General features: G+C 38.0%; 1 protein-coding gene across 1 annotated transcript in view; it reads right to left on the bottom strand.

The window, feature by feature from the left end:
• The window catches only part of EXOC4 (exocyst complex component 4), an 826,169-nt gene that overhangs the window by 57,050 nt on the left and 748,300 nt on the right, over positions 1-20,819 (bottom strand). Inside the window, exons 15-17 of the mRNA XM_011941218.1 lie at positions 11,784-11,925; positions 4,228-4,406; positions 1,466-1,625 (exon numbers count right to left, since the gene is read on the bottom strand). Coding sequence (XP_011796608.1) covers positions 1,466-1,625; positions 4,228-4,406; positions 11,784-11,925 — 481 coding nt within the window. The remainder of the gene's footprint in view (positions 1-1,465; positions 1,626-4,227; positions 4,407-11,783; positions 11,926-20,819) is intronic.

Here is a 20,819-nt window from a genome sequence, read left to right as displayed (position 1 = left end):
GCTAGAGAGATTAGCACGACTAAAAGGGAGCTAAAGCGAGACTCCAAAAAAAAAAAAAAAAAAAAAAAAAAAATTGAGTGAAAAGACACAGAAATACTAAATGTCAGGCAGAATTTAAAAACAAGTGACTTCCTAGCCATGAAGGCTTCTGGAAAATAAGGGAGTTTACGGAATAATCCACTCAGGTATCAATGGCAATACAGCATGAAAATAACATATTTATCATCTTCAAATTGCTTAAGCTTTTATTCAAGCATCAAAGGTTTGATATTCTAATTAAGGTTTAGATGGTGTTAAAACAAATGAAGAGAGAAGAAAACTAACTCTCAAATTTTGAAAAAGTGTGTTATACAAAAACATTAAAAATTGAGATCAAGGCCAGATGCAGTGACTTATGCCTATAATTCCAGTGCTTTGGAAGGCTGGGGCAGGAGGATTGCTTGAGGCCAGGAGTTCAAGACCAGCCTAGGCAACATAGTGAGACCCTGTCTCTATAAAAAAAAATTATAAAAATTAGCCAGGCGTGGTGGTGTGTGCCTTTAGTCCCAGCTCCTCAGAGGATCCCTTGAGCCTAGGAATTCAAGGCTACAGTGAGCCATATTCACATCACTGCACTCCAGCCTAGGTAACAGAGCAATACCCTGTCACTTAGAAAAAAATTAACATCAGAAAACTTAGAGAAAGGAGAGTGATGAGTTCTCACTTTCCTCCCACTGAGAACAAGAAGAGATGGGTTTCAATCGGAACAAGATGGAAGAAATGAGAAGTAGGTTCCTGTAAAAATACAGTAGATACATGTTATTTACAATGAGAAAAAAAAGGGAAAAATTCAAATGTTCAAAAATTTGCAAGTGATTAAAAATAAATATGGCTCATTTATGCCATGAAATATTTGTTTGGGCATCGTTAAAAGTAATGTTTTCAAGGAGTATTAATGAATGTGGAAAAATTATGTTTTCAAGCAATGTTATTGATATGGGAAAACAAAATTAAATTAATATAAAATTGCATTAACATAGTTCCAATTTTGGAAAAAGGGAAATCATATGCTCGAGTATGTGTGAAAAGTCACATAAACAACACAGCACATGCAAGAAAGTCAGGAGAAAATATACCAAATATCTTAGCCTCTAGATCAAAGGTTTATATTCTTCTTTGTATTGTATCTTATATATTTTATGCAATAAGCATGTATACTTTTATACGCAGAAAAAAACATTATTCAAGTACTGTAATAAGAACTTCAGTTAGAAATCGGGAAAAACTACCTGCCAAAGTAACAAAATTCAATAGATTTCTGTGAAATTACCTTCTCTATAGGACCTAAAAACATGTATCTGTGCTTCTTTCTTTCTTTTTTTAAACTAAGCTTTTTCTGCATCAAGAGTCCATTTTTAAAAATGACTTCACAGGCAACGAAGTCTTGACTTTGGCACAAGAAACTAAGCCCAGTTTTCCCCCCTACCTTGCGAAGTCCAGGTCTGCCTCCCGTGACATGGTGATGTTGGTCAAATTCTGCTGAAGAACAAAAATGTTCCTACACATTTTCTTGATGCCAGACTCACTGATGCGCCTGAAGTACTGGGCACCATTAATGAGGATGCAGGAGATGAGGTGGCCCAGGCCTGAGGGGTCAGCACAGTGCGGAGCAAAGAAAACGGAAGACAGATTAGAGGCATTCCTACAGAAACCTGCACACAGAATTGCTGTCTTCTAATCCAACATTTAAATGACCAAAGAAAATCTACCTCTGATGGTTGCATCTGCTGATCTGACAATAATTTTAGGGTATTTCTATATTGCCCTAGTAGTTACAAATGGGTGGATTTCATGTTGGCGGCAAAGCCTGGTAACAGCCATATCTCCAGCATTGCCATGTACACCTACTGCCACCATGCCAAGGCCTTAGAGAAGAGGCCAGGTTATTACAAACTGTTGAAATGCATGGGAAATCTTGCTTTTCTTTACAGACAATTGGGAAGCAGAGAAGAACACAGGCATATAAAATGACCCGTTTGGCCTCTCCTTCCTCCTGAAAAGTAGAGAATGACACTTTTGGCTCAAAAGTTGACTGGGAAGCTACATAAATAAAATCAATATGAAACTGGGCCTTGGCAATAATGTTAATATATTTCAACACTGTTAAGTAAAAAATAAATCAGTAAGAAAACTGGGTTACTGGCAATAATGCTAACACACCATACAAATGGCAATGGGTGTATTTCTAAAGTAGTAATTGGAGAAAATGTAATTAGAAACAAAGGGTGAAGGCAAAGCAGATAATACATTAACTGTTGACTTCCCGTGAGACATCTTTGGACATTTTGGGGCCCCCTAAGTGGTTTGTTCTTACATCTAGAGGGTTGTTTTGTGGTCTGTGAAATTTAGCAAAGGACAGCTCAGGACATCAGCAAACTACCAAGTCCTCCTCAGGATACCCCATGTAATTAAGTTGAGAAACGCTGGTTCAGAACAACGTGAGGCACATATGGGTTACTATTTTTAAAAGCTGGATTTTAATTCTAAATGGAATTCAGTAAATGTTTCTTCCTTCTTTCTTATTCTTGGATGCTAGCAGGACATTTTCCTCGGAATTGTAAAGCTGGTCTGACTAGTCGCAAGCCATTTGCTATTGGTTGTTTTCCTGTTCTGAAGTCTAGTCCCTTCCCCGAGACTCTGAGGTTTAGATCAGAGTGCAGGGCTTATCTTTAGGTCCATGGCTCCCCATGTCTTCAAAATGAGTTTTCCCTTGATTAAGGTGAAAGTAGAAATGAAGGAGGAGATGCATTCAGGTCTTGCTTCAGCTACACTCACACAACACTGCTTCAAGACCACAAACTTATATGTGCTACTATTTGAATGTGAAGAAAAGTTTTTATTCAAAGAAAAACACAACCGCAGATTCTACATTTAAAGCTAGACAACTTATTTATATGAAAAATCTCTGTAGGCCAAGTTTTGGTGTCATTCTCTCATGTCCATAACTTTAGGTACAGTTTTTTTTTTTTTTTTTTTCTCTGCCACAATATAACATGGTCTGTAAGTCTGGGTAATGAAGGGTTATGCTGTTTGTAGAGAATAAGAAATAATAATACATTATAATCAATACATTAAATGCATTTTGTCATAGGAATAAAACAAATGTTGATATGCAGGGGCTGGGAAGAGCCACAGTCAAGAGCCAAGAGGAAACTCGGTGTAATAACAGAAAAGTGAATTCTCAGGTAGGCACTGCAGCTTAAAGCGGCAGAATATTCCAGGTGCCGCCAAACTCATAGTGCCATGGGGTTAACTGACAGCTAACCCTTTAATCACTTACACTTTTTGGCTAAAGTCTTTGAGAGATATACCCCAAGAGAACACATCTCTTTATAACTCCATATATATTTAAGGATTGGATTTTGGGGGGGGGTCCAAATTTGCAGGAATATAACTTGCATAAAGCAAACATTGGCCATGTATTGTCAGTTTGCCACAATCCTTTGGACAATGTACCTTCTTAGTTGTTTTAAAAAATACTAGTTTAATTCTGTGAGAGAGCACAGATACAAGTTTTCACATAAACAAACCAAAACATGGACAAAGGAAACATAATGTGAAATCCTAACAGGGGTCCTCTGGGTGAAATTCATCATGAAAAATTATTTGGGTGCCATCACATTTTTTTTCAAAATTGTGAAGCATAATGTCTTTAGATGGTACTTCCTGTCTCTCACACCCTTCCTTGCCTGCCCCTTGGAGGCATTTATGGACATATCCTTCCTAAAAATTGCTGCTAATCAGAGGCTTCTGTTCTTTCCAGATGATTATAACATTCTGTGAGAAAACTTCCCGTTCCAGTGATAATTTTAGCCAATGAGTGACCTTTCAGGATTCTCTCCTCATTGTGTATGTGTGCTTTTTTTTTTTCTTTCATAAGCTCCTCTTGAGTTAATTTGTGGCCCAGTCTGCACATTCTCTCAAATCTCATGAGTGGCATGTCAGGGAGGCAGCCATCTGCCTTATCTTGGATTAAATCTCCTTATCAATCAGGAGCAGATGGCGGCCATATTGTTGTCTACCTAGTCACACACAAAGAGGCTAGGTATTGCAGATTTAGTTCAAACAAGCAAGCAAGCAAACAAACAACTCTTTTCTACAAGTCTTCAACTTCAGTAATACAGAAAATCAGGAAAACCTTCATCCTTTCTTCCTCCCCAACTCCCAGAGACAGAAGCAGGGTCTGACCTTCAAAGATATACTGGAACTTGTGCTGCTGAAGGCTGGCACTCATGGCTTCTTCAATGGCGCTGATATCTTTGTTGAGCTTGACCACCAGGGGGTCATAATCCATACTTTCCACATTAGCCACAATGGCATAGTTCCCCTCCTTTGCAAGAGGGATGAGATAGTGGAAACAGTGAACCCTGAAAAAGAGAGAGATGGGGAGAGCAGTTACTAATAAATCTTTCCAGGGAGGGCAATGATCTTGGGACACAGCACCAAACTAACTAATAAATTATCATTAATAAATGTAAGACTAGCGATGATAGCCAACGCTTAACTCTGTACTCTATTTGTGCCAGACATTATGCTCTACACTTAATATGAAGCAGCTGTGGCCTTGTATGTTTTAATGTAAACACCCTCCCCTCTTTTAACCAGAAAGCCATCTTAGTTATTCTGTAGAACAACTGAGTGATCTGGGGCAAGCTGGCTGCTATGATCATTGCTTGTTTAATCCATACAGTGTTGGTAAGGAGTTGTAAAATTCTTTTCAATGCCAGGGTTGTAGGAATAGTGTGAAAAGCATTGTAATTTTCAACAGATATTATTGCAATGAAGATGAGAGGCAGAGTTTACAGATCTTAAAAGTGTAAGGCGACTACTTTGGCTTCAGTCACCAGCTGTATAACTTGAGGCAAGTTACTTTATTTCTCTATCCCTCAGTTTTCTTATCCATTAAATGGGGGTGAAAACAACAGCTGCCTCATAGGGTGCCAATACTTACTACGCACGCCATTTGTGCCAGACACTGCTATACATAACACTTAATATGTAGTGGTAGCAGTATTATGTATAGCAGTGTCTGGCACAAATGGCGTGCGTAGTAAGTATTGGCTGTCATCAGTAGTCTTATATTTATTAATGGTAATGTATTAGTTACGTAAATCACGTACGGAACCTCTATGAATTTGCAAGAAATTGTGCTAGGCCCTGGAAATAGAAGACAGTTTGTATCCTTAAAGACCCACAGCCTAGTGGGGCAGATTAAGAAAATGACTAAAAGAGAACAGCATCTCACTCCAAGCACATCTACACAGTGTGCCATGGAAACGTGCCACGGGGTGTCAGGAAAGGGTCCCGATGGAAGGTGATGTTTGAGTCTCACAGAACATATCTGACAGCTTGAGGAAGGAGGGCATTTCTGTGTGAAAATGGCCTGTGTCAGTCTGGTCACACACAATTCTCAGGTTCTTTTTGGCAGATATTAGTAGCTGCTGAAGAAGTCTGAGGTGGGTATGGATTGGCTGCACCAACACAGCCTTTTAAAGTTGTAATCAGAGTGTGTTTCAGTCCAAATTCTGCCCTACATGCAGGTATTTATTTTGAATCCCCCACCCTAGTAAAAAAAAAAAAAAAAAAATCCCAAACCAACAGTATTCCGTGGCAGGCAGAGTTGAAACAGGCTATTCTGTACGCCCAGTCTAGTCCTAACTCTGTCATTTTAGGTGCTCTGTCTGACCTTGCATGGAAGGTTCACTGGAGGTAAGACATGATGACATAATCCAGGGTCCATGTTCTGTTACCTTTACAGTTGGCATCAAGTAATAAGAAATATTCCTAAATGAATGGCTGCAAAAGCCTAGGGCATTATTATCTCTAATGATGCGACCACGCTTTGCCTGTCATCTTTCTTTACTTATAGTCAGGTTTATTGAGAAATAATTTACAAACAGTAAAACTCCCCCATTTTAGTGTACAGTTCTATTAGTTTTAACAAACATGTACGATTGTATAACCACCACCAGAACCAAATTATAGAACCCAAACATCTCCTCCAAAATTCTCTGTGTCACTTTATAGTCAATCCCTACTCAACTCCCAAACTTTTGGCAACCACTGATCTATTTTTCTGCCCCTACAGTTGTCTTTTCCAGGATGCCATATAAAAGGAATCATACAGTATGTAGCCTTTTGAGTTTGGCTTTTTCACTTAGCACAAAGCATTTGAGATTCATCTATGTTGTTCATTACTTTTTATTGCTGGGTAGCCTTCCACTGAACTGGATGTCCCACAGATTATCTATTCACTCACTGATATTTAGATTCTTTCCAGATTTAGGTGGTTGTGGATAAAGCTACTTCATGTACACATTTTTGTGTGCATATAACTTTGCATTTATTTCTCTTGGATAAATACCTAGAAGTGAGACTGCTGGATCATATGGTAAGCGTATGTTTACTTTTGTAAGAAACTACCAAACTGCTTTCCAAAGGAGCTGTGCCATTTTGCTTTCTTACTGGCAGGATACAAAAGTTCCAGTTGTTCCACATCTTCATCAGTACTTGGTGTTGTCAGTTTTAAATAAAAATTTTTGGTCATCCTAATAGATGTAGAGCAGTATCTCACTGTGGTGTTAATTTGCATTTTCCTAATGACGAATGATGTTGAGCATATTCTCACGTGCTTATTTTCTGTACATATATTTTGATGAAATATCTGTTCAAATCATTTGCCCTGTTTTAAAAATTCAGTTTTTTGTTTTCTTAAGTTTTGAGAGTTCATTATATATTCTGGATACAAGTCCTTTATCAGATATGCATTTTGCAAATATTTTCTCCTGGTGTTTTGCTTGTATTTTAATCTTGACAATGTCTATCAAAAATGGTTTTAATTTTGATGAAGTTCAATTTATAACTTTTTTCTTTTTGGATGGTACTTTCAGTGTCATATTTCAGAAATCTCTGCCTATATAAAATGATAACAATTTTTTCCTATGTTTTCTTCTAGAAGTTTTAGAGTTTTAGATTTTACATTTAGTTGAATGATCCATTTTAAGCTAACTTTTATATGGGATGTGTTATATTCTTAAAAGCAGTTCATCCAAGAGAATCCAAATATCTTGACTACTGCTCATTTTTACTGATAGATGCTCATCTTAACAGTTGCTAATTAACTAATAACTAATTTCACCAATAAAAACCCATTCTGACATTCATGTACTAATTGGCACAAATGTATAATTTTGATAAGAATACCAGTAATGGCACTGGTTGCAGCCTCCCCTGGAACGTGATCTTTTTGACAGAATGAAAGTTGACCAACTCTGGAATGGGATTCATGACTAGGGCACTGATTGCTACTGTGGTTGAAATTTAAATAAAGTTTAAATTTTATTTTTAACTTTATTTTCAAAGAAGTTGAATAAAATTAAAGCATCTACTCTAAAGTATTTTTCAAGTAAATGACAGATATTATGACTCCAGGCAATGAGAAGACCATGTAAAATAGCATGAGACTATAAATGCAGGATGTTCTGAGGACTGGTGAGTAGCTCTTTTCAGATGCACACAGATCCGACATTACAGGCATGCCACGAGCTTGGGGAGATGGGCACAGGCCAGGTCAGCACAGGCTCTGAAGGCCATGTAGGGAATCAGGCCTTTATCCTAGAAGCCACAGGGAGCCTTAGGGAGATTTTAAGAGGTGAATAATATAATCAGACCTAAGCTTTGGCAAGATAACTCTGGCACAGTATATGAGTGGATTAACAGCAGAGAATGGAAGCAACTGGAAGTAGAGTGACTAGTTAGGAAATTCTTAGGAACTGGAGGTGAGAGCTTATGAGATCCTGAAGCTATTGGGAGAGAAGACATATAACCTTTCTTTAAGGTATTATCTTCTTCCCAAGTGATTAGAGATTTAAAAAAAAAAAAAAATTAAAATAGTCATCAGCTAACACCAAATTCAAATCAAGTATTTTTTTAAATTTAAATTCTGGCCTGTTGTTGCTGACCTTAGTATGACTTTGACATTAATGTATTCTGCAAACACTGCTGATTACACAGTGGGGTGGATGATTTTCAGAGAGTGCACACTTAGGATCCCAACAGTGATAGACAGTTGCTGTTGAACCTACTTAGAGACCTCCTGATGGTGAGAAAAATCAGCTGATAAAGGTGACATTCTTGGCATCTTGGACTCAAATGGCAACTTAATTTTCTTCTTCTAAAGTTCAAATAGAAAAAACAAACCTCAACAGTTTTTAATGGGCTCACCATGTCTTTCGTCTCTTGGGGGTACCATTTGCTTTATGCTTTGTACTGTGGAAAGGGGCTGCCTGGTGGTTAAAATGTGAACCACAATGACGCAGGTAAAATGTCAAACACTCCTTAGATAGATCCTTCAACACAGACTGCGTGGGATTTGAAAACAGTTTTTTGGTTTGAACTTTAATAACGTCAAAGAAAAATATGGGCTATGGACATAAAGATATTTTGGGGAACAAGACCAGTTTTTGGCATCTGAAGTTGTTCTGGACTTTTTGCTGGCATATCCCATTACTTTTCTCCATGAATTTTTTTCTTCTATCTGTACTCTTATCTCAGTGATTTCTTGGCTAAAAATGCCAGAGACAGGAGCTAACTAGCCACTTTTTCACCACACCAGCTGCTGGACAACTGGGCCTAAGCTCTAATTCCCTTTTTACAGCAGGACGGGAACAAAACAAACATTAGTTGATGAGAATGATGTTGGCCACACAGCCTCTGTACCTCTTAAGATAATTCAGTGGACTTCCAAGTGCACTACTGTGTAAAAACGGAAACTGCAAACCAATTCGTTTTCTTTAAAGACAACAGGTTTTGTCTGATAAAGTAGCACTTACTTTATCTGGGTTTGGTTTCAAACCAGCTAATTCTTAATCACATTTTTACTGAGCACCTAATATACAGCACGATATGAGGTTTCGGGGCCAGCCATCACAATGAACAAGCCACACCTGGAAGAGCTGTTTGATGGTCTCTTCCACAGTCATGCCCCAAGAGGACTCAGCAGACAGCTCTATTCTAGCGTTATTATACTAGAGTGGCATGAAATCTGTCTTATTCATTTTGTATCATCACTGTGCAAACTGAAAAAAATTGTTAACGTGACCAGGACACAGTAAGTGTGTCTACATTCACTATCCGAGCCTTATGTGGTGTATTCTGCTAGTTGTATGTACCTTACTTCAAAAGGAACAAAGACGAAATGAAGCATACTTACAAGAAAGCAACCTGAGTGTTGGAACCATGTTATACGAGGAAGTGAGGAAATTTAATTTAAAAAAATCCCATGTTTCGTGTTCTGAGTTAAATTCAAGGAAAGATAATTTTACATCCAGGGCTCTAAAATTCAGTCTTTTAAAATATTCATTCTTAAAAATGACGTTTTTCTGTTTTTAGACTAATGTTGAAGAAGATATAGCAACTGGTGTTATAGCACTGTATAGTTTCTTGTAAATTAATGACTAAAGCATGTTCAGTATTAAGAAGAGTATTGCCAAGATGTATCAGAAGGGCAGAAATAGGGGTTAAGGACTTAAAAGATCTTACTCAAATGTGTTGCAAATATCCCACTTGGAATTAACTACACATAAGTAGACAATTCTGAATGTAGAACACATATAAGCACACAATCAACAGTATAAATTCCAGGAGTTGTGATAGTAACTAATTTGGTAGTCCCTTGTTTTCCTTTGTAACTCAGGTAACAGCAGCGCTAGAATATTACTTGGTGTTTTTCATTTCCTTCCATCTATTGCATATATTTATTCACAGAAAACACCTGATTTATTTCACTGTCCACTTATAAATAAAGAGATACCAAATCTGAAAATTATTGTAAAACAAATCAGAAAATATATAGAAAGAGCTTTATTTCTGGACAGATTAATGTGAGAAATAACATCAGGAATAAAGCTGAGTAGCAGATTCTAAATATGCAATGTTAACTTCTCTTGTTCCACTCACAAGGCTCTCACAAGCAATAAGGAGGTAACTCACTGGGCAATGGTAATGAAGAAGGATAAAAAGCAAGCAGCACACACAAGGAGTCACCCTGGAAAGAAATCCAGGTTCTAACTGGAGTCCAAACATATTCCCAAGGGTCACCTATCAAACAAAGTCCTATTTACATTTTTAAACCCTAAATCTAGTAAAGATTTCAAATGAAAAATAGTCTATCAATGTTAACCATGTTCCAAAGCAATACAGAACAGAATGTGTTACCACACCATGCACTTTCTGGTTCTGATGTTTGGACATTGCTACCTAGTTGTTTAATAAGCATCTCAAACTGAACATCTCTACATGGCAGGCTTGATTGCCGCCCTTCTCCTCAACCCTTCTCCTCCCTCAGTCTTTCCCCCTTCAGTTAATGGCACCAGCATCCACACAGTTGCTCTGGCCCCAAACTAGTGGTTTTCCTTGAGTCTTTCCTCTCATTGCACCAGCCCCTGTTTCCAATACAATCTATTAACACACTTCATTAGCTCTACCTTCAGCATGTGTCCCAAATCCTACATTTCTCATACCTCCACCTCTGTCACTTTGATGCTCAGAGCTGGTCTCAACTGGTAACCCTGCTTCCATTCGTATTTTTCCCTGCAATCCCTTTTCCATACAACAGCCAGAGTGACCTTTAAAAAATGTTAATTAATTGGTATCTCTCCCTTTCTTAAAACCCTTCCATGGCTTCTGTGACATCTGAATGATTCACTTGGTCTGTAAGACCCTGTAATGTGTCAGGCTTCATGACTCCACAGGACTGGGCTCTAGCCTGTCTCCTGTGCCTTAGTTTTTCAGTCCTCCCCACCCAGCTTGTTCATCAGCCTACAAGCATTATCAGCCTCCTCTCTGCTCTTAAAACCACCAAGCTTGATTTTTGTCTCAAGACCTTTGTTAGTGTGCCTCCCTCTGTCTGAAACTCTCTTCCTCCGGGTCTTTGCACAGATGAATCATTCTTGTTACTTTGTCACATTTCTTTTGACCATTTTACCTTAAAGAAAAAAATCCCATTCCTAGTCAGCCCCAGCCACTCTTGGCAACTGCCCATGCTAGTACTGGGTACATGTAGCTACCAGGCACTTAAAATGTGGCCAGTCCACATTGTGATGTGCTGTAAGTATAAATGGGCACTTTGAAAAGTTTAGTGCAAAGGAAAACGCTGAATACCTCAGTCACTTCTGTTGATTGCCTATTGAAATGCTGTTTTAGATATACTGGATTAACTAAAATATATTAGTATAATTCTTTTACCTCTTTCCCTCTACTTTTTCCAACGTGACTCCCTTCTTGACTAGCAGAGCACTTTATTAAAAATATTAATCACAATAAAGTCACCACAGTAGCAAAGCTACCATATTTTGACCACTTACTTTGTGTCTGGCATTGTGCTAATTATTATTCCATTTATAAAATCTCTATAAGTTAGAAACTACCATTTCCATTTTTAAAATAAGGAAACCGTGGTTTGTAAAGTTAATTAACTGGCCAATGATTGCCTAGCCAGTTGATAGTGACATTCCAATCCAGGTGACCTGATTTCATAGACCATGCCAGCTCTGAATTACCACACTCACAATACACAGTGCACTCAAATAGTCACTGAATACGGCTAAAAATAACTTTCAGCGTAGAAAGGGATAACATCAATAATATGAGTCAGAAATTATGGTGATACTCCCTGGAAATAAGTAAGTGATTTATGAACCACAGTGCATTCAAATTGCAAGGTCCTAGGCTTGGCTGTATCATACCTCACTTCCAGATGTAAGACCAGCAAGCAGCGGTCAGCCATATCCTGGAACGATTTGGCAAGTTCACTGAGAGTCTGCATGATCTGCTCTGACACTGGGGGGAGATCCGTGTTCGTGTGGCTGTCTTGAGCAGGAGAAAGCACTGAAAGGTAAGGATAAAACACCAGTCATTTCATTACATGCCTACAGATTTTTTTGAAATGACATTATTTTGCTGTTCATCTTGTTGTTTTTACTACTTTGGGTAACACTAGTGTTGGCAGCATTAGAAGTCCAAGACATGATAGACTGTTTCTATATTTGATTACACATAGAAGCTCAGTGGCTTATCTTGAATCAACTCATAGAATAATATTTGGGTTGGTGCAAAAGTAATTGCGGCTTTTGCCATTACTTTCAATGGCAAAAACCCTAATTACTTTTGCACCAACCTACAGAAAGAGAACCTCAGGGCTGGAAGAGGCCTTCACTATCATGTGGCCCAACCACCTGCTCTGTGCCACCATCTTCTGTGCACCTCAAGTGGCTGTCCACATTCTGGTTGCACACTTACACAAACGTTGGTGAAAGGAAACTTAATACCTTTCGAGGCAGCCTGTTCCATCTCCGAAAGATCTGACCATCTTACATCAAGCCAATATCTGCCTCCATTAACTTCTAATCATTGGCTCTAATTTTACCTAACTTTGCAATCCCACATGTGTCCGTACTACAAGTATGGAAGATACCTCTTTTGGCTTCCTTGAAGTCTTCCCTTTTGTAGGTGGAATGTCCACAGGTCTTTACCCATTCTTCTAAAGATTGAATTAGATCATTTTATAATTCTCAAAATTTACCTACCAAAACATTCAAATTTTCCTGTATTTCCCTTGAAATGCAGAACTCAGGACAAAACAGAATAAACACTACACAAAGGGCTGACCAGTCTAGATAGAATGATCAATTCCCTTTTTCTAGATGCCATGATGCTTTACCCCTCCCGAAATTCCGGGAGGCGGAAGTGGTAGTGTGCTATATTCCAAAAAGGTCTTTCTGGACAATTTGATAAAGTTACCTTCTATATATTTCCAAACCAATTTATTAAAATATTTAGCACCACTTAGACATTTTCTTCAAAGAAATGCTGAACACAAATAAAAAACATTTGTTTATCTCTAAACTTCTATTGTATCCCCATTTCCCCACAATTTCTCAAAGATTACCAACCAACAATTTGGTAATCTCATTCAAAGGTTTTCTTAGCTCTCTAGAGCCTCAAAGTTTGGTTTTAAGTCCTGGCTCCAACATTTCCTTTATGTGACCAAGAGCTAACTATTCAAATTTTCTCTGCCTTATTCTTTTATTTTGTAAAGTGAGGGTAATAGTGTCTATATCATGGGGTTAAATGAATTAATGTAGGTGAAACACTTAGAATAACAACATATAAAACTTAATATAAGCAAGAAACATAAGCAATTATTATTCTTCTTTGGCAAGTGATTTTTTCAGGTTAGGTCTGATTTATTACAGCAACAGTAGACTTACAAAATAATTCCATCCATCTTTATTCAATTTCTGATATGTTTTGCTTTTCTGTATGAAAATCCTTCTCTTTTTCAGAGAGTCCTTTGGAAGAAAGAGGTGCTCTGGACTTAGGGAACATGGGAATTGGTGAGGCATCACTAACTCAGAAGGTCATTCACCTTATAGGGTAGAGAGCCAATGTCTTGCTGTAGTGTGTAGTGTCCACACTTATGACCTTTCACCACTGTATCCATTCCTAAACTTTGCTAAGTCCAGAAAACGGCTTGGATAGACAATCCAGGCTTATAATATGTAAGGCTAAGTTCTCCTCTGGGGAACCAGATTGTAATAAGTAAAAATAACATGGCAAACATAAAAAAAAAAAAAAGAATGTTGTACAAGGGAACTGATGGGTGAGGAGGAAGGGAATGTAGCAATGCAGATTTTAAATTATTGCCAGCCTTGGTATCATTCTAGATGTTTACTAACTTGATCTGCTGAAGCCTAGATGTATGACATTGCATCTCTTTTCTAACGTTAGCATTAATCATGTTGTTTGATCGCAAGGCAAGATCACTGCTTTTGCAATGTTTTCATGGAACAGGCTAGAGGAAAGCAACTATACAACTGTAATATTTAAAAACATTTTAGGGCTTTTCAGTCCTTCAATTCCTCTATGGGGTGATAGTGACTGTAGCATGGAGCGTTATCTTACATCAATGAGAAGAGGCAGAAATTGGACTTTGAAGTCTCACTCCTAGTCTGAGGTCCAAAGATATACTAATTGACCAAATTCCATCAAAGGCATTCTGGACAAATCCCGCCAAGATACTTTACAAATTCCCCTTTCCTATTTTATAAATACATAATTTTATCATGTGGCAATTAACCACTGTCAGATTACAAATTAAGAAATATCTAAGTTGAGTAAGTCTATGGCAGATTAGCTGCTGAGGTAAAACTTAGAATGAGTGAGGTAAAAAGTAGTTTCAGGTAACAGCACACTGTACATTTCACTTGACTGTAATCTATGGCAAAAATACAACATTTTATTAAAGCAACATGAAAAATTATGCCCAGAGCTCTACTAGAAAGCTGGCTTGTGAGCTCCTCAGGGCTTACTGAAATTTACACAGTTTTCTTAACAAGAAGGAATATACTGAGCAAAGAAATACTAAGCATGGCAAACAAAGACAACACAAAAGCCATTAACTAGATCTTCAGTGTCAAATGAAAATCTATAAAAAAGCAATGTTAACACAATCTGCTTGGGAGGTTACAGTTAAGGTATGAGATTACTAGACACACACACACACACACACACACACACACACACACACCACCCCCCCATACATACCCTTTAAGAGGCTACACTGTATATTTATATCCAGTATTGCTCTTCATATCAGCAGAGACCACACATATTAGACTTTAAATATGTTAGTGCTTGATCACTTTATGAAGATATGCACTTTCAGCTGTTTTTCTAATACTAAGGATGGGAGATATCAGATCATTCTTAGTATCTTTGTTCCTCCTATGACCACTGCATAAAGCATGCCATCTTTTATTTTTATTTTAGTTTACTTTAAGTTCTGGGATACATGTGCTGAACGTGCAGGTTTGTTACATAGGTATACATGTGCCATGGTGGTTTGTTGCACCTATCAACCTGTCATCTAGATTTTAAGCCTCCACACGCATTAGGTATTTCTCCCAATGCTCTCCCTTCCCTTGCCCTCCTCCCCTCGACAGGCATGGCACATATGCACCACAGAATACTACGCAGCCATAAAAAAGAATGAGTTCATGTCTTTTGCAGGGACATCAACGAAGCTGGAAACCATCATCCTCAGCAAACTAACACAGTAATAGAAAACCAAATACCTCATGTTCTCACTTATAAGTGGGAGTTGAACAATGAGAACACATGGACACAGGGAGGGGAACATCATAAAGCATGCATCTTTAAGTCACCTAGTTAGCTGTTTGTGGCAGGATGATTGTGGCTTTCTGTACTACATAAACATTATTCCATAAAAGGAAGCCAAACACTGGTCTTTGGAGCAGACATTGCTTTTTTGGTGAACCAGCAGCTACTTCCAATTTCATTCTCTCCCTTGCTCACTCCACTACAGATTCTGGAAAGCTAAATATTTGTAATCCCAGCCCTGTTTGTTGCTAGAGGTGGCCATGTATCAGTCTGTCCACTGGACCTCTAAGTAGAGTCTTTTGTGGCTATCGGGAAGTCTTTTGTTTTCCCCGATTAAAAGGAGAATTGAGGCTGGTGCCACCACTTGCTCCCACTTTCCCCACTTCTCTGATTTGATTGAAGTACCTGAAGTTGCATCATCTTGCTATTGAGAGGAAAAGACCAAGAATCAGAGAGGTGCTGGACTAAGTATTGTTGAACCATTGGCCAAAAGAAGCTATTGCTTGACTTCAGACTTTTTGCTATATTAGAAAAACAAACACCTCTTTAAATCACTGCAAATCAAAAAAAATATTAATAACTTGCTGCCAAATTAAATCCTGTTTTCAGCTTCTGAAATTTTAAATTCTAATATCATATTCTCAGATCAAAAACTTTTCTTCTTTCAACTCTCTCCCACCCTCATTTCCATTATAACTTTAATGCTGTAATCCCCTCATTTTCTCCTGGTAGAAAAAGTCCCTCTTAGGACCCTCAGCATGGATTGCATGGTTGATCCCCTGAGCTACTCTTTGACCATAAACCTCAACTCCCTTGAATACTTTTCTTTCACTATAATTGCCCTAAAACTCAGGTAACATTGAGTCAATTCTACAACTCATCATTTGACAGGAAAACAAAAGAACATATTGTTCACTGATACCAAAACTAGACAAAGCGAAACAACAAAAAAGAAAACTACAGGCTGATATCCCTGATGAATATGAATGCAAAAATCCTCAACAAAGTGCTAGCAAATAGAATTTGACAACACATTAAAAATATCATTCACAGTGATCAAGTGGGATTCATCCCAGGAATGAAAAGATGGTTCAACATATGCAAATCAATAAATGTGATATATCAACAGAATAAAGGACAAAAATCATATGATCATTTCAATAGATGCCAAAAAAAAACTCTTGATAAAATTCAACATCCCTTCATGATCAAAACTCTCAAGAAACTGGGTATAGAAGGAACATAACTCAACATGATAAAGGCCATCTATGACAGGCCCAGAGCTAGTATCATATTGAATGGGGAAAAATTGAAAGCCCTACACTAAGTTCTGGAATAAGACAATGATGCCCACTTTCACCACTTTTATTCAACAAAGTACTGGAATCCTAGCTAGAGCAATTAGGTAAGATAAAAAAAGAAACGGCATCCAAGCTGGAAAGGAAGAAATCAAATTATCCTTGTTTGCAAATGACATGATCTTATATTTAGAAAATCCTAAAGACTCCACCCAAAAACTCTTAGGACTGGTAAATGAATTTAGTACAGTTGCAGGATACAAAATCCACATACAAAAATCAGGCCGGGCACGGTGGCCCATGCCTGGAATCCCAGCACTTTGGGAGCCTGAGGCGCACAGATCACTTGAGACCAGGGGTTAGAGACCAACCTGGCTAACAAGGTGAAACACTGTCTTTACTAAAAATACAAAAATTATCCAGGCATGGTGGCGGGTGCCTGTAATCTCAGCTACTCAGGAGGCTGAGGTGGGAGGATCACTTGAGCCTGGGAGGCAGAGGTTGCGGTGAGCCAAGATTGCATCACTGCATTCCAGCCTGGGCAACAGCGCTAGACCCTGTATCAAAAAAACAAAACAAAACAAAAATCCAGTAGCATTTCTAGATGCTAACAGCAATCGATCCACCAAAGAAATCAAGAAAAAAAATCCAATTTACAATAAGAAAAACTTAGGAATAAATTTAATCAAAGTAAAAGACATCTACAAGGAAAACTATAAAACACTGATGAAAGCAATTGAAGACACACACACAAAATGGAAAAATATCCACACTCCTGGATTGAAAAAATTAATATTATTGAAATGTCTGTAGTACCCAAAGCAACCTACGGATTCAATGTAATCCCTATCAAAATACCAATGACATTCTTCACAGAAATAGAAAGAAAAAATCCTAAAATTCAAATGGAACCACAAATAACCCAGAATAGTTAAGGCAATCCTGAGCAAAAAGAAGAAAGCTGAAGGCATCACACTACTTTGATTTCAAATTGCACTACAAAGCTATGGTAACCCAAACAGCATGGTATTGGCATAAAAAACAGACACACAGACCAATGAAACAGAATAAAGAACCCAGAAATAAACTCACACACTTAAGAGCCAATTCATTTTGACAAAGGCACCAAGAACACACATTGGGGAAAAGACAGTTTCTTTAATAAATGGCACTGGGAAAACTGGCTATCTGTATGCCTAACAATGAAACTAGATGCTCATTTTTTAACATATTAAAAAAACAACTGAAAATGGATTAAAGATTTAAATGTAAGACCTAAAAACTATGAAGCTACTAGAAAAAAGTATTGGGGAAATGCTACAGGACATTGGTATGGGCAAAGATTTTTGGGTAAGACCTCAAAAGTGCAGGCAACAAAAGCAAATATAAATGGGATTACAACAAGCCAAAAAAGCTTCTACAAAGCAAAGGAAACAATCAACAAAGTGAAGAGACAACCTATATAATAAAGCAAATTATTTTCCAACTATATACCTGGCAAGGGATTAATAACCAGAATATATAAGGGACTCAAACAGCTTCAACAGCAAAAACACAAAAACAATGACAAAAAACCAATAAACAATCTGATTTTAAAAATGGGCAAAAGACCTGAATAGACATTTCTCAAAAGAAGACATACAAATGGCCAACAGGTATATGAAAAAAGAAAAATGCTTAACATCACTAATCATTAGGGAACTGCAAATCAAAACCACAATGGGGCATCATTTCACACCAGTGAGAATGACTATTATAAAAAAGACAAAACAAAGCTGGTGAGGATGTGGAGAAAGAAGAATGCTCATACATTGTTGGTGGGAATGTAAATTAGTACAACTATTATGGAAAACAGCATCGAGTTTCCTCAAAAACTAAAAATAGTACTACTATATGAGCCAGCAATCTCACTGCTGGGTATATCCAAAAGAGAAGAAATCAGTATATCAAAGAGATATCTTCACTCCCATGTTTATTACAGCACTATTTACCATAACCAAAATACGGAACCAGTCTAAATATCCACCAACTGATGAACGGAGGAAGAAAATGTGGTAGATATACACAATGGAATTTTATTCACCCATAAAAAGAATAAAATCCTGGCAGGGCATGGTAGCTCATGCCTGTAATCCCAGCACTTCAGGAGGTCGAGGTGGGTGGATCATGAGGTCAGGAGTTCAAGACCAGCCTGGCCAACATGGTGAAACCCTGTCTCTACTAAAAATACAAAAATTAGCTGGGCATGGTGGCAAGTGGCTGTAATCCTAGCTATTCAGGAGGCTAAAGCAGGAGAATTGCCTGAACCAGGACCTGGGAGGTGGAGGCTGCAGTGAGCCGAGATTGCATCACTAGGCTATAGGGTGAGATTCCATCTCAAAAAAAAAAAAAAGAATAAAATCTTGTCAGTCGAGCAACATGGATGGAACTGAAGGTCATCATGTTAAGTGAAATAAGCTAGCATAGAAAGACAAATATCACACATTCTCACTTGAATGTGGGACCTGAACAGGGAATTTCAAGGAGGCTGAATGGTGATTACCAGAGGCTGAGAAGAAAAAGGGGGTGGAGGGGGAGAGGAAAGTTAGTTAATGGGCACAAAAATATACTTAGAAGATGTAAGTTCTAGTATTTGATAGTACCATAGGGTAAGTATACTTAACAATAATTGATTGTATACTTCACAATAGATGGAAGAGAATTGAAATGTTCTCAACATAAAGAAAAGATAAATGTTTGAGGTGGGGGATATCCCAGTTACCCTGATTTGATCATTATACATTGTATACATTTATCAAAATATCACACATACCCCCCAAATAGGTACAGCTATAATATATTAATTTAAAAAGACAAAAATGTATAGACTGTTGCCACTAAAATGTTCTGGATTTTAATTTCAAAAAAAGCTTTCAGTACCACTTGTCAATCCTTTCCCTGGTGCTTGGCTAGCTCCTTCCCTTTCTCAGCAACTTTTCCAGATTCACGCTGTTCTCCTCAGGCCCTTTGTACTACCTGCTCCCTATTAGTCCTCAACAAAGACGTCAAAAGAATCTTAGCACTGACTTTCTCCAGTCCCACCTCCTATTAACGCTTCAGTGTGCCACAATCTGACTCTGCCCTCACCTTTTTGTTCAAAAGTTTTCTGGTAATAGCCATCAATGATACCGTAATTGCCAAATCTACTGGCTGCTCTTCAGTCCTCATCTCGTGCAGGCTCTCTGCTATCTCTGAATTCACTGGCCCTTTACTTCTTGAAATCATCTTCTTTTGGCTTATGTGGCGTACTCTTCAGGGTGCTGTTTTCTCTCTCTGGCATTTCTTCCATAGTTTCCTTCACTGAATCCCCTTCCTTTAGTCCGTCCACAGTGCCGGGGTTTCTGCGGACTTTTTCTTCTAGTGGTCTTCCTTACTGGGCAATATGTTCTGAGTGGGCTCATCCCTTTTCATTGTTTGCACTGCTATCCATGAAATGATGACTCCTAAACCTTATTTGATTAATGATTTGCAAGATATTGTTACCTGTATATCCCATAGGCATCTCAAATGCAATGTGTTCAAAACTAAACTCATTATCTTTCTTTAGCATCTGTTCTCTATCCTGAATTCTCTTTTTATAGGTGATACATCAATCTGGGAGTCCAAACTGCAAACATGAGTGTAATTTTTGACTCTCTCCAGCAAAGACTAATTTCTACCAATTTTATTTACAAATATTTTCTTAATATTTATTTTTTCTTTTCTGTATCTACTGCCACTTTCTTGGTTTGGACCCCATCTCTTCCATGAACTACTGCAATAGTTTCCCAACTGGTGTCTCTATTTCTTACCTGGCCCCCTTTTATCTAATTAAATATGAGTTAGATAAAGTTATTTACCCAAAACACAAATTTGACTATGTTAATTTCTTGTATAAATAATATCAATGTTTCCCACTGCTTATATGATCAAGTCTAAGCTCCTTAGCAAGGCTTTCCAAGATTTTTTATTTCTGTCCAACCCTCCAGATTTTCTCCATCTCTCCATTCCTTTTTTCTCTCCAGCGTATCCCCTCTCCAACCCTGGCCCTTTGATTTACCACTCTTTTAAAGCAAATTTCCTAAACATATCATGCTGTCTCATGATTCTACACCTTTGATGGCTCCTACTCCTCTTATAAAACTATTTATGCCTTGTCTGGCTCAGAAAGTCTTTTCTGATTCCCCAGGAAGGGTCAGTGGCTCTTCTGGATGTTCCCTCACCCCTCTCAATTCTAGAAGTTATATTCCATTAACTATGTCTCCCTTCCGGATCATTAACTAC

This window comes from Colobus angolensis, unplaced genomic scaffold (assembly GCF_000951035.1).
Source record: "Colobus angolensis palliatus isolate OR3802 unplaced genomic scaffold, Cang.pa_1.0 Scaffold2, whole genome shotgun sequence".
Lineage (NCBI taxonomy): Eukaryota > Metazoa > Chordata > Mammalia > Primates > Cercopithecidae > Colobus > Colobus angolensis.
The sequence above is the reverse complement of the archived record's forward strand: the minus strand, read 5'-3'. Positions and strand labels throughout refer to the sequence as shown.